This window comes from Brassica napus, chromosome C1, assembly GCF_020379485.1.
Source record: "Brassica napus cultivar Da-Ae chromosome C1, Da-Ae, whole genome shotgun sequence".
Classification (NCBI taxonomy): Eukaryota; Viridiplantae; Streptophyta; class Magnoliopsida; order Brassicales; family Brassicaceae; genus Brassica; species Brassica napus.
In genome coordinates, this window is record NC_063444.1 from 9,974,466 (window position 1) to 9,986,536 (window position 12,071).

A 12,071-nucleotide genomic window follows, 5' to 3' on the forward strand; every position below is an offset into this window, starting at 1 on the left:
AAGCTTAAAACTTGTGTTTCTTCAACAATTGGTGCCTGTGGAGGGAGTAGGTATAGAATCGTTTTGTTCTGTTAAAAGCCGACGAAACCTGATTATAATATTCTTCCAGTTCTATGTTGCTAAAAATGACAAAACGACATCATCTCTAGGTGCCATTTTAAAAAATAAAAATAAAAAAAAAATCAATGATTTTAATCGACCAAACAATTAAAGCCACGTGTGTGCCACATAAACATCCGAACCGAAATCAAATCCGGTTACGTAGAATTTAGTTCGTTCGTTGTGATTTAAACTTGATTCAAAAGTTTGTGTACAAAGACAAGAAAAAACAAATTTATGGTGAAATTGGCATTTTTCCCGACTCAAAAATTAAAAACTTGCACCAGTTTCGTTTTGGTTCGTAAATTTGAACCACAAAACAACTTTTAAGAATAAGACAAAGGTTCTGATTGTTTGCATGGTCAAAAATGATGCTGACGTATACAAATATAGCAAAAAATACAACAACATCGAGTGAATCTCTCTATCAACTCTGTCTCGTAACGCATATCCAGTTTCTTAAAGACTCCTCACCGTCTTTGCACGTGATCGGAACGTGCCATGAACCTTTCTCCGATTCCTGAATAAAAAAATATCCAAAAATAATCATACATAGACTCATCAGGTCTATCAACAACATCAAGAAGAACCCATTTCATACAAAACAAGAAAACACAAATCTGACTTGAGATTGCAAAAACAAACCTGGATCACAACCGAAAAAGGAGGTGGCATTTCAAGCTTTAGACTTCCTTTCACAAATGTATACCGAACCTGAACCAAATCATAAACCGAAACTTACCTTTTCAATATCGGTTTAATGTCTAGAAAACATCAAAACATATATACTTCAAATTCTATAGTTACCTGATGCCTTAGTTTCCATTTTTGGAAAAAACTGGTACTTAATAGTTCAAAAATGTGATCTCTCATCTCATCATTAGTCACAAGCAAGCACTTGAATTTAGCAGCAGCATAGAGCCAATACCTGAAACAAATTTATAAATAAGAATCAAAGATTTGAGTAACCAAGTGTTGAGAGTAAAAGAAGCTTAAGCCAAGTACATACCAATCATCATTAGAACCTGGTGGAGTCGTGTATAGAACATCATTACTAATCCACTCTTCCACCACATTCCGGTGATTAACGTTTTCTAAAAGCGCATTGACCCGTTTCTTGTGCAAGAGAATCAGCGGCCATTTTTTGTTACCACTTTTATTGTAAAGCTCCTTCACTACAGCTTCAAGCTGCTCTTTTGCACCATTGTGCATTGTGTCAGTATTCACCTAAATGTATTAAAAACAAAATATGCAAAGAAAGAAGACGCGATGAGACCTGTGGTAGACTAAAACCACCATCTACAAAATTTTGTTGGTAGAGCCCAATGTTTGCTCCATCTAGTATAGCTTCATAATCTCCATGCTTTTCAAGCCACTCCTGCCAAATGTAAGATGTTCAAGACAAGTACATCTTCTTGTTCAATAAAAGATAGAAAACTTTTAGTTTCTCTCTAACCTGAAACTCGCTGAAGTCCTCCATTGGCTCAGACGAATTCATCTTCGCCTTCCTCTCCACAGCCAAAGCCACCAAAGAGTTCACAAAATTCTCAGTCTCTAACTCATTGGTATCAACACAAGCCAAATGCTCACCGCAGCTCAAACATTCTCCATCAGCGCTAACGTTACCTTTCTTCAGAATCCATTTGCCTTCCCCAACCCAACCAAGACCATGCCACCCACCCCCATTCTTCAAAGCAGCTGCTCTAAGCAACTCAACATCAGAACCAATCCCACTAACCTCGCTAGCTTTCTCACTAGAGAACCATTCCTCAATAACTTTTGAAGTTTCTTCGCTAACAAAGCCAACACATTCCCTTAACATATGCAAATATCTATAAACCTTGTTCTCTCTTCCCGTGGCAGCGCTTACTTTAAGCAAAGACGAGATCTCCACCTCCTCCAAGGCGATGCCTGAAGCCTCCATGTGCTCTTCGACTTCATACCCCTTTTCGGCCTCCAACCTCTCGCAGAAACAGAGCAGAGCCGGAGCGTAAGTTCTCAGACGCGGGACAGACACGCCGCCAACAGCAACAATGTCTTTGACAACCTTGAATGCATAATCACCGTCCCCCTTGGCAGCAGCTAGTCTAGCCATTGAAGTAACAGATGCTTCGTTAGGACTTATCCCTGAGCTAACCATACGTTCAAAAACCTGGAAGCCATGGTTGATGGCAAGGGTCTGAAGAGATGGGTCGCCAAGGGAAGCTGAGCAGAGGTAGAGAAGGGACTGGAAGTGTTGCTGGCTGAGTCTGACGTCGCCGGAAGCGATGGCTGCGTCGTAAAGAGATAACGCAGCTGAGAGGTTTTTGGACTTTGAACATGAATGGAGACTGACAAGGAGGTTCTTTTCTTGGTTGTGGCTTGCCTTCTTCTTCTTGTTCGGTTTTGTAGGGGATTCGTCTCGGTGGTGGCGAGAGCGGGGATGATCAGAGGTGGCCATGGAAGAACACAGGTGAAACTTTGCTGCAAAAGACTTCAAAGTTACAAACTTTGCATTGGCCAAAGTGGAGGATGAAACCTTTACCCTGACAAGAACAAAAGATCTCAACTTTAAGTGATCAGAAACAAACTAAAGTATCAAACTTTACACATAGACAAACAAAAGTATCAACCTTTACACAGAGATTGACCCTAAGAAGATCAGACTAAGAGAGGGTATGTACTCTAGATTTATCAGAAACAAGGGTTTAAGGAACAAGAAATTGGAGATTCGATTCCTCAACACTCAGAGCTAGTTTCGATTGATTTCAGAGGAATCTAGGTTAAAGGGGAACAACTAGGGTTTATGAATCACAGTAGTGCTAAGATTGACACAAACCCTTAGAGAGATGCAACCACAGGGAATATGTGAAGAGTATATTGGTTTATCAAGAAGCTAACCTGCGAGGAATGGGTCTATACGGTGAGAGAGTTTCACAGAGAGAACGAGGGTCGGCGCAGAGCAAGGAAGACGAAGAAGAACAAAGCAGTGGAGGTTTATTTAATTTCATAGTTTTTGAGTTTTGGATGTGTATGTATATTAGTAGATCAAAGATATTATTATTTTCTATCGTTCAAACACACCCCCAAACAAAAATTATTTTTGGTTTAATACAAAATATATACGTTTATTGTTTTCAAAAAATGAATTGGAAAATCTCAAAAAAAAATTTGCTGTAAAAGTTATGATGTACTATATTAGTCCTGTTCAAAACAAAACATTTTGTTGGAAAAAACGAAGAACATTGCTTTTGTATGTTTTGAGCATGTTTGGGTGGCAAAAAAATATTTTTAAAATTTTTGGTAAAAATATACAGATATTATTACTAAATTTTTAGATTTTTGACAGAAGCACGGTGACAACGAAAAAAAAAAAAAAAGTTTCAAACACCAACTCGATCTAATTTAGAAGGGACCGACACAACAAGCAAACTCCCTTTCCACCGTAGACCAAAATCCATCTCCGGTGATGGTTTCTTCAACGACGGTGACCGCATGCATGTCGCAGGTAAAGAAAGATCTATGTAGTTACCCTTTTTTTTTTGGGCTTTAACATTTTTACTCGTTTTCAGGTGGGTAACGTGGGTTCTCTGCTTCGATCCACCACCGGTTCGACTTCGAGTTACAAAGCGACCTCCAAGGGTATGATTCGCTTCCCTTCTTCCTCGTTCTACATGCATGCAAATAAAATGACAGAGTCTTAGTACGATGATTATAGATGATCTACATAGACTGTTGTTTGATGTTTAGTTTCAACTGCCTCTATCTCGGTTTGCTTGATCTCTAATTGTTGTTTGAAATTGTGAAATTGCGAAGTTAAGACATGACTTTGGTATTGAAATTGTGATATTACATATCTGATGAGTCTTTTGTCTTTCTTTGTTGTATGTGACGAGGTGATGGAGTGATTGTGAACAAAGACTCAACTGGTTCATCTTCTTTTCCTCTGCACTGAACATGTATGGTGTTCTGTCTCTGATGTTGCGTCTCTGTTAGCTTATTTATGTTTAGGTAGTTGTTGTTTGAAGTTGAGATTACTTGTCTTGACTAGTTCAGTGGATTTTCGCAGCGTAGCTTATGAAACATCATTCAAAGGAATGAAGGGTGATTGTTCATTAGCTACGCCGCAAAATCCGCTGTGAAGTTAAGACAAGACTCTCGATCGAGTCTCTGGTAGCTTAGTTATTTGTTGCACTTTAAGATTTGGTTATGACTTGATACAGATTCTCATCTAATACATACAATCTTAGTAGAGAATTGATATGAACTGAACTGAAATTGCATTCTTAATACAGACCCTCCAGTTCCAATAACTCGAGCTTGTTTGTGTCGGGTGTACATGACTTCAAGAACTGATATGAAGTTAGATATGTAGTATAAAAGCATGAATCGTACAGCTTTAACATGTAGATGAAGCGTCATGGTCTCCTGGAGCAGCATGCAGCATCAAGAATTGTCATGGAGCAGCCTGTAGCGTCCTGGAGCAGCATGCAGCGCTAAGAGTCGCTTGGTGCACTTTTTGGCTCTCAGCCCGCGGGACGACCTGTAAAGGACTGTGCATTTTGGCGGGGCAGGATTGGGCGAGCTTTTAGAGACCGCAGCCCACGCGGGCCTGACCCGCCGTAACCCACAAGAAAGAGTGCTTTTAGAGACCGCAGCCCGCGCGGACCTGACCCGCCGGGACGGGACGGAACAACCCGTTTGACAACACTACGTAGAATGCTGCCTCATTAAAAACCTTACCAGGAAAACCCAGTGGGAAAAACCATGGTTAAGGAAAAAAGAGTGCAGCGCGCATCTACTCCTCCTGATGAGAACATAACTTGATATAGCTGATAGGACACAATCTAATGTGATGAATTAATTCATTCGTCTTGGGTTTGAACCGGTTCACTTCTCTTGGCAGATTTGACACTCCTCACTAAAACTTGAATATCTTGGTGAAACCACTTGGAAATTGAAGCTAACATTCATGTCTAACTTTAGACACCGATCTGGCTCTGGTAAGATGAAAATATCGAGCGGTATTTTGAATATCATACGATATTAGGTATTCTGAGACAGCTTGTACGTGTCCCACGAAAATAGCCATATCTCAAGTTATATCATGAAGAATGACTTGATTAAAATTGGAGATGAAAGTAGACTCAAAGATATTTCTATGGACACCAATTTTATATTTTAATTCCATCAAGAAGGTCTCCTTTGATTGGAAAACTTTCGACCTTTGATTCTGTTACACGAATGGAATGCGTTCATCTCTTTATTCTTCTTCATTTATGATTGATCTATCTCATTTTCTCCCGCTTCTTAAATCTCGAAAAATACTTTGGAAGATTGATGAAATTCCTCTTTAGGTGTCTATCATTAGCGTGTTATTTGTTTCCTCGTTAAAACCTTGACATGGAAAACCCAGTGGCACAAAACCAATGATAAGGAAAAAGAGTACAACCACACGCATCATCATATTCTCCCCCTGGAAGCATCATCTTTGGGAGATGTATTATCATCATACATATTATCCTTTTAGGAATGGATATAAACATATTCTCAATGAATAGACTCGTTTGATTTTCAGATAATCTCTTAGACCATTAGGCTTGTAGCTCATAGCCTCTCGTTCCCACAAAATGTCATATCTTGGCCTATTTGGAATCCATGCACATATTTCCTTTTATAGACAATTTTCTAAACATTCACATTATGCATACTTATACATACGAGTTATGCTTTTGCTTCTTGTGAAAGTTACAAGTATGACTATCCCTCTTGTCATACAAAATCACATCTTTCAATCATGAAAGAGATCAGTAAATTTCCAATATCATGGTACTTCATGACCAATACTTTTTCTTTCTTTTATATGCTCAACATACTTGCGCGGTAATGTTCTCGAAAACTAGCATTTACTGCTCCTAGCAGTTCAAATCCTTATGGGGTTACTGCTTCTTACAGTTTATATTCTTTTGAAGCATTGACATAATTATCATTTTCCAATGGCTTTCAATTCTTGCCAGACTAAAGAAACTTGAAAGTTGATGCTTCCACCACATGATGTGTTTCTTATAGCAATTTCAGGTCTTTGTGAGAAGTCTTGTGCAACTACTCTTTTGCATCTCATAACTTTTCATCATCTCATTCATTCTTTCACATAATGACCTATTTATGTGCCACTGGTTTTACACCATTAGGTGTATGGACTACTAGTCCAAATACTCTCTCTTTCCAAGAGATTTAATCCCACATCTATTGCTTATTTCCATCTTGGCCAATCATTACTTTGTGTACACTTTTCAATAGATGGTTCATGATCCTCATTCTCATCAACTGCTATATTGCATGCATATATATTTACGATGTCGATTTGATATCAGTTCTATATTTTTCCAGACATGACATAGCTATTGAGATTTCTTTATTCTCATGTACCTGAATCTTTTTTTTCTTGTCATGTTTTCTATCTCTTCTCGAGCTCTTTAATATTTCATTCTTCGATTTTGCCATTCTCATTCATGTTCTTTTTCTTTTCAGAGGATTTTTATATTTGGAACTGATAGGTCTATCACGCTTCAGGCGATTTTTAGACTCATTAGCAGTTTGATATTGTCCTTCTAGGACATCCATTTAAACATGAGCATTTACGGCTGATACTTGTGACTTAATCACTTCCTTAATGTCAGTAAATGAGTCTGGCAACTCATATGCTAATCTTTTTAATAGAATTATCTCCATCATTCAGTTTTGGACTTTTATTCACGCTCTTTAGTCCGAGGATCATTGATAATTCATTCAACTCATTCATTCTCCAGCTGTTTATTTTTCTCCCCCTAATGTTGGGTAGACTAACTTTGAGACTTTAATTAAATCTTATAATCAATGGAGATCATATCCCAACATATTTATAACCTCCTTTGAGGTCCCATCTTTAGCGGTGTGGTGGAGCAACTACAACTTATCCAAATTTTCTAGATGGAATCTTTGATTCCTGACCCATAGCCTATTTGATGGGGAGAGTTCTTAATTACTTTTGGCATTATGCGAATCAATGCTGATGCATCTTACATATGAACATTAGCTACAACATGTTCATCATGTATCTCAACATGCATAAAATAATTATCAAAGGCTTGTGACTTCACCATTATTACCAATAAATCTTGCAAACATCAGGTTGCGGATCTATGACAAGGATACATACGACCCTCTTGTCGATGCATTAATTATAAACATATGGTGGATGATCAGTCCACCAGTGGGTGATCAAGCCCACAAACATCTCCTTGTATAAATAAATTCTAAATCTATTTGACTGGTGAAAACTGTATTCTTATATTGCCTTGTAAGCAAGCAACATATAGCAAATCATTCGTAAGAATCTTATAGTTCTTCAACAAATGTTCATATGATTATCTTTCGCATCATTACTAAACCGGAATGGCATAATCGGTTTGCCAAACATTACATTTTGAGTAAACTTCTGGTTTACTTCTACATTTATCTCCATTTTCTAATCACTGTGTAATACAATAGTGTTTTGCGTAATACTTCTGTTTGAAGGTATTCAACATTTCCATTTACTTATTCTCACAACATTACTAGATTATAAATCTCGTAGTTTTATTTTATAAATGACTCCTTAAGTCTATTTCCAGTGTGAACATATTTCTGGATGTTCTAATTACTAGGGACGTGAGATTATCTAATCTTTCCCTCGAGATAATGATACTCCAAATTCATATATCTGGAATTGAATCTCACTTTATAATCAACAACATACCCAACTTAAGGTCATGTGTTATATCTTAGATCTTTTTGATCTTTGAGACTTGGAAAAGTATAACGAATCAATGATTTTAAGTTGCGTTCCCATAAGCAAGCATGTATCTGCTCCTCTAGAGCTTCCCATAATCTTGATGCCGCAAGACATTATACTCACAATAATTTTATTTCACCTTTAGATGAATGAATCATATCTATTTTTTTATTACCATATATATTTTCTTAACTCCAAGCGAGAGTATGAATTCTAAAAAGAAAACTATTTGGATCTTGACCTTTATATCCACATTCACGTCTACCACCACTTTTAGGTTCATTTTCTTGAACAATACTATTTGTGGTATAAATATCATATTCTCTTCAGGAGAATGGATCATAATCAACTAGACTTGATTTATTATCTTACGTCAATAGCTCATTATTTTTCTTAGTCTCAAAGAGACAGGATACAAGTATAAACTTCTTTAATCTATTTTCTTAATCATGTGTCTGCCGGACAACATTAATCGTGTGAAAAATATATTTTCAAATATATATACATCATAAAAAAATCAATTTTTTTCAAGAAATCCAACATAGTTGGTTTTATTTACAGACTTTAGGTCATTTATTCTTAGATTAGTTAATGATAGCGAGCTTTATCACATTTCGTGATCATATGGTGGATTTATGGTCACCCGATATTAAAACCTTCTCAGAAGTGATGACAGAATAATATGATATTAATTTATGATCAAACTACGCATTCTATAAGTAATAATAACCTAATTATTTAACAGCATGCACTAATCCGTTATTATCATACCATTGAACTATATATTCTATCATGCCAAGCACTAACTCGTTATTATCATGCCACTAATTATTTTCATTATATTTATTTTTCTATTTTCCTTTTAGATCAGTTTTTGTTAGATTCGGGTTTATTATGGGCTTCCAACTCAAAACTAATTGGCAATTAGTGGATTGACCCTAACCTTTTATATATTACTTAATGTCTCATTGATTTTTCAATGTGGGATACATATCCCTTAATACCCCTCCTCGATATGATGGTTCTTATCGACCAGAAATCTCAGAAACTTTTTAAGACAGTTATACTCGGTCGAGCGAGTCAATTACGACCTATATACCTGGTCGGGTAGGGTTAATATTAATTAGGGGTTCAACTTATTAAGATCTGGGTTCTGATACCATGTTAGATTCGGATTTATTATGGACTTCCAACTCAAAACCAATTGACAATTAGTGGATTGACTCTAACCCTTTATATATTACTTAATGTCCCATTGATTTTCCAATAATAGTTTTCTCAACCAAAAAATCAGTGGATATATACAAAATTAATATAGCAAATCTGACTTCTATTGACCACAAAACAATACTAAACATACTAAATAAATAGTACTTATCTTGATGAGGAAGAAGTTTTGCGAAGATATCTTCATAGAGATGGAGACCTTTCATCTTTATAAAGAATAAATATAACCCTGAAATGTTTAGTTTTTGCTCATAAAGAATGGCTGTTATTCAACATTAGATACATCAAATATGTATTCATATATCAGTAACAATAACAAACCTCAAGCAACGACCACACTTTAAAAAAAAAATTATAAATGATAAACGTTTAGATGGGTTTGACCAAATAAATCAAAAAGAAATAAAATTTATATGCGAACACTCATATCATCGATCCAATAGTAATACTTTATTTATATAGATTATTAAACTTACCAAAGCCTTATTATAACAAATAAATAAACTCTAATACTCTGTTTCTAGATTAATAACACGTAGTACTACCAATTTGATAATCGTGACTACATAAAATAATAACAATTTTTTTTCTTTAGTTCATCAAAGCAAAAATAGTTTTTTTTTTTTTTGCTAAATTATAACAAACCAAAAATAGTTATGATGAGTTAATGATAACAAAGCAAAGTGTCATGGTAATCACAAAGTATGAATCTTAATTACGAAGCATGAAATTGGCCAAACAATTTAGAGCTTAAATTTCAATCAGATTAAAACTCAAGTAGAAAAAATAGAAGAACTTAGCTTGATGACGCATCATCTTGCATCTCGAAGCTTTGTATGAGATGAAGGCAAAAGTAGGAGACATCCTCATAAAGTCACAACATCTGCTAACAATTCCAGTTTAGTTGGAAAAGTCAAGTGGAGATCGGAACGTCTACTAACAGAGATCTGAGATCAATATCTCACGTAAAATGTTATCTTGTTCCTGAAATTTTCACACAATTGCTCATGAAAACATGGCTAATACTCAACGTCATTAGATTTCAAAAACTAATTTAGAAGTCATGAATTGATAAAACAAGTCATCAACAAACAGTAACTAACTATCTAAATCAGTTTATACGAAGTCATTAACAACACAGTCATATGTATATATATATTCTCATGACCGATACACAATAAATAATATAAGGAATAATCGAACTAAACAAAGGTAAGATCTCAAAACTCATTTCAACTAACGACTAAATCAATCAGCCAAAGTATTAGACCATCTACATCAAATTGCATGCTTTTAAATTAAATACATCACGAAGTGATCAAGTAGCAACATGTGGAATAAAAGAAAGCATGTGACGATCACCTCTTAGTTCGAAAGTAATAAAAACTTAAATAGCATACACATTAAATTTAATCATCTATATTGTGAAACACGAGATCTATGAAAATTAGTAAGGAAATACTCATCTTAGAAATCGGGGAAACGAGTACTGTATTAGGATTTTTGTTACACGGCTAAGGTTTAGATTTTGCTGATAACTGTTTCGTGCTAGGGTTTCGTGCTGATAACGTGTTGTAAGAGAAATTGGTTGTTTTTATTATTCCATAGATAATAGTACATGCATATACAGATACAAAGTTAGAGTTCTAGAACCCCAGAACATAAGCTTAATGGACCTAATGTACATCCACACAATTGGACCATAACAAACTTGTAAATTAAAGCTAAATTTTGATTTCAAATCTAAGAAAATTAAAATTCTTGGAACTTAAGATGGATAAACAAATTTGTGCTTTGAAATGGTAAATATGAGAAAATATATGGTTAATAGACTTTTACTAGTTTATAACTTTTGAATTGTCAAGCCCTTTATAAAAAAACAAACTTTTAAATTGTCCAGTTTTTTTGTTATTATATGAAACTTACATTTTCAATTTTCTTTAAAATTATTTAACACCTAGTTATATAAACTTGCATGTAAGACATGTGCATGGACCAACTGGAATAATGAATAGTCCACATGTAATGTTCATATAGTCAAACAATATAAAATCCACACATACAGTATGTGCCTATATAATGTACAACGATCCTGATGGTATTACCTTAACTTAGTCCACACAAAAGCAAAGCTTCAGCTCCAAAACAAAAAATGGCGATGATGAAGATGCCAAACGAATACGCAAAGCTAGAGAAAGAAGATCCTAGTGAGATGATCCACAGGAGAGCTCAGTTTCTGATCCAAAAGATTCTCCAACGAGCCGACACAGAGAAATTAAGACGGCAACGGAAGAGAAGTATATTGATCAGAACGTCTTCGTTTAGAGTGGTGGGAATGAGAGTAAAGATTGGTAAGAAGCTTAGGAAGCTACGGAAGAGTTGTGTAATGGCGAATAAATATAGTGATCTTATGCCACGTTTCCTTAAATCTCTTAGGCGTTATTTCTTATGTTCATCTTCTCGGAACGTCTCTGATCTTCCTCCTCTCTTTGCCATCCACGTTTGAATGTTTTATCAAGACTATATTTTATTTTTCCCATCATACCATGTCATATATATAATGAATAAAACCTCATCAGTGATGTATTATCACTTTTCCTCTGGGGTCATAACTATATGAATCGTGTAGATTCTATAAAAGTTTACAGACAGAATTATTATCAAATATAAGGATCTTGATTGTCATATTGTGACATGGTTTAGTAGTTTAACCTATGAATATGAGTTATAAACTTTATGGTCCAAAAAGATCCAATCGGTTTTGTAAACAAATTAAAATTTGATTGGATAACTATTTAACTTATATTTTCTCGGTTACTCGCACATTTTCTAACCATATTCCTTGAGTCGGAGACCAACCTATTCTTCAATCTCTTGCAGAGTTTAGACTACTACAATCCATATAAATTAGTTGTGGGAGATTACATATAAGCTATCATTGACTAGGCCATCA

General features: G+C 35.4%; 2 protein-coding genes across 2 annotated transcripts; one reads left to right on the forward strand and one right to left on the reverse strand.

Moving 5' to 3' along the window:
* Positions 1-333: 333 nt before the first annotated feature.
* Positions 334-9,706, reverse strand: LOC106369169 (proteinaceous RNase P 3). Its single transcript, XM_013809268.3, has 7 exons — positions 2,980-9,706; positions 1,556-2,624; positions 1,376-1,477; positions 1,109-1,287; positions 907-1,027; positions 745-813; positions 334-619 (listed from the first exon to the last, which is right to left on the reverse strand). Exons 1-7 carry the CDS (start codon positions 3,087-3,089, stop codon positions 527-529), a joined length of 1,743 nt encoding a protein of 580 aa, XP_013664722.1. The 5' UTR covers positions 3,090-9,706; the 3' UTR covers positions 334-526.
* A 402-nt stretch (positions 9,707-10,108) lies between these two features.
* BNAC01G13320D lies at positions 10,109-11,802 on the forward strand. The gene has a single exon (XM_022694651.2). It carries the CDS (start codon positions 11,271-11,273, stop codon positions 11,622-11,624), a length of 354 nt encoding a protein of 117 aa, XP_022550372.1. The 5' UTR covers positions 10,109-11,270; the 3' UTR covers positions 11,625-11,802.
* Positions 11,803-12,071: the final 269 nt, after the last annotated feature.

Bases quoted from the DNA above. Each gene is read 5' to 3' on its own strand.
- LOC106369169 (XM_013809268.3), bottom strand. From the start codon at position 3,089: ATGAAATTAAATAAACCTCCACTGCTTTGTTCTTCTTCGTCTTCCTTG. The intron at 1,288-1,375 runs GTCTCATCGCGT...GCAAAAGAGCAG, and splicing joins GTGGTTTTAGTCTACCACAG to CTTGAAGCTGTAGTGAAGGA. The intron at 814-906 runs GTAACTATAGAA...GATTTGGTTCAG, and splicing joins AATGGAAACTAAGGCATCAG to GTTCGGTATACATTTGTGAA.
- BNAC01G13320D (XM_022694651.2), top strand. From the start codon at position 11,271: ATGGCGATGATGAAGATGCCAAACGAATACGCAAAGCTAGAGAAAGAA.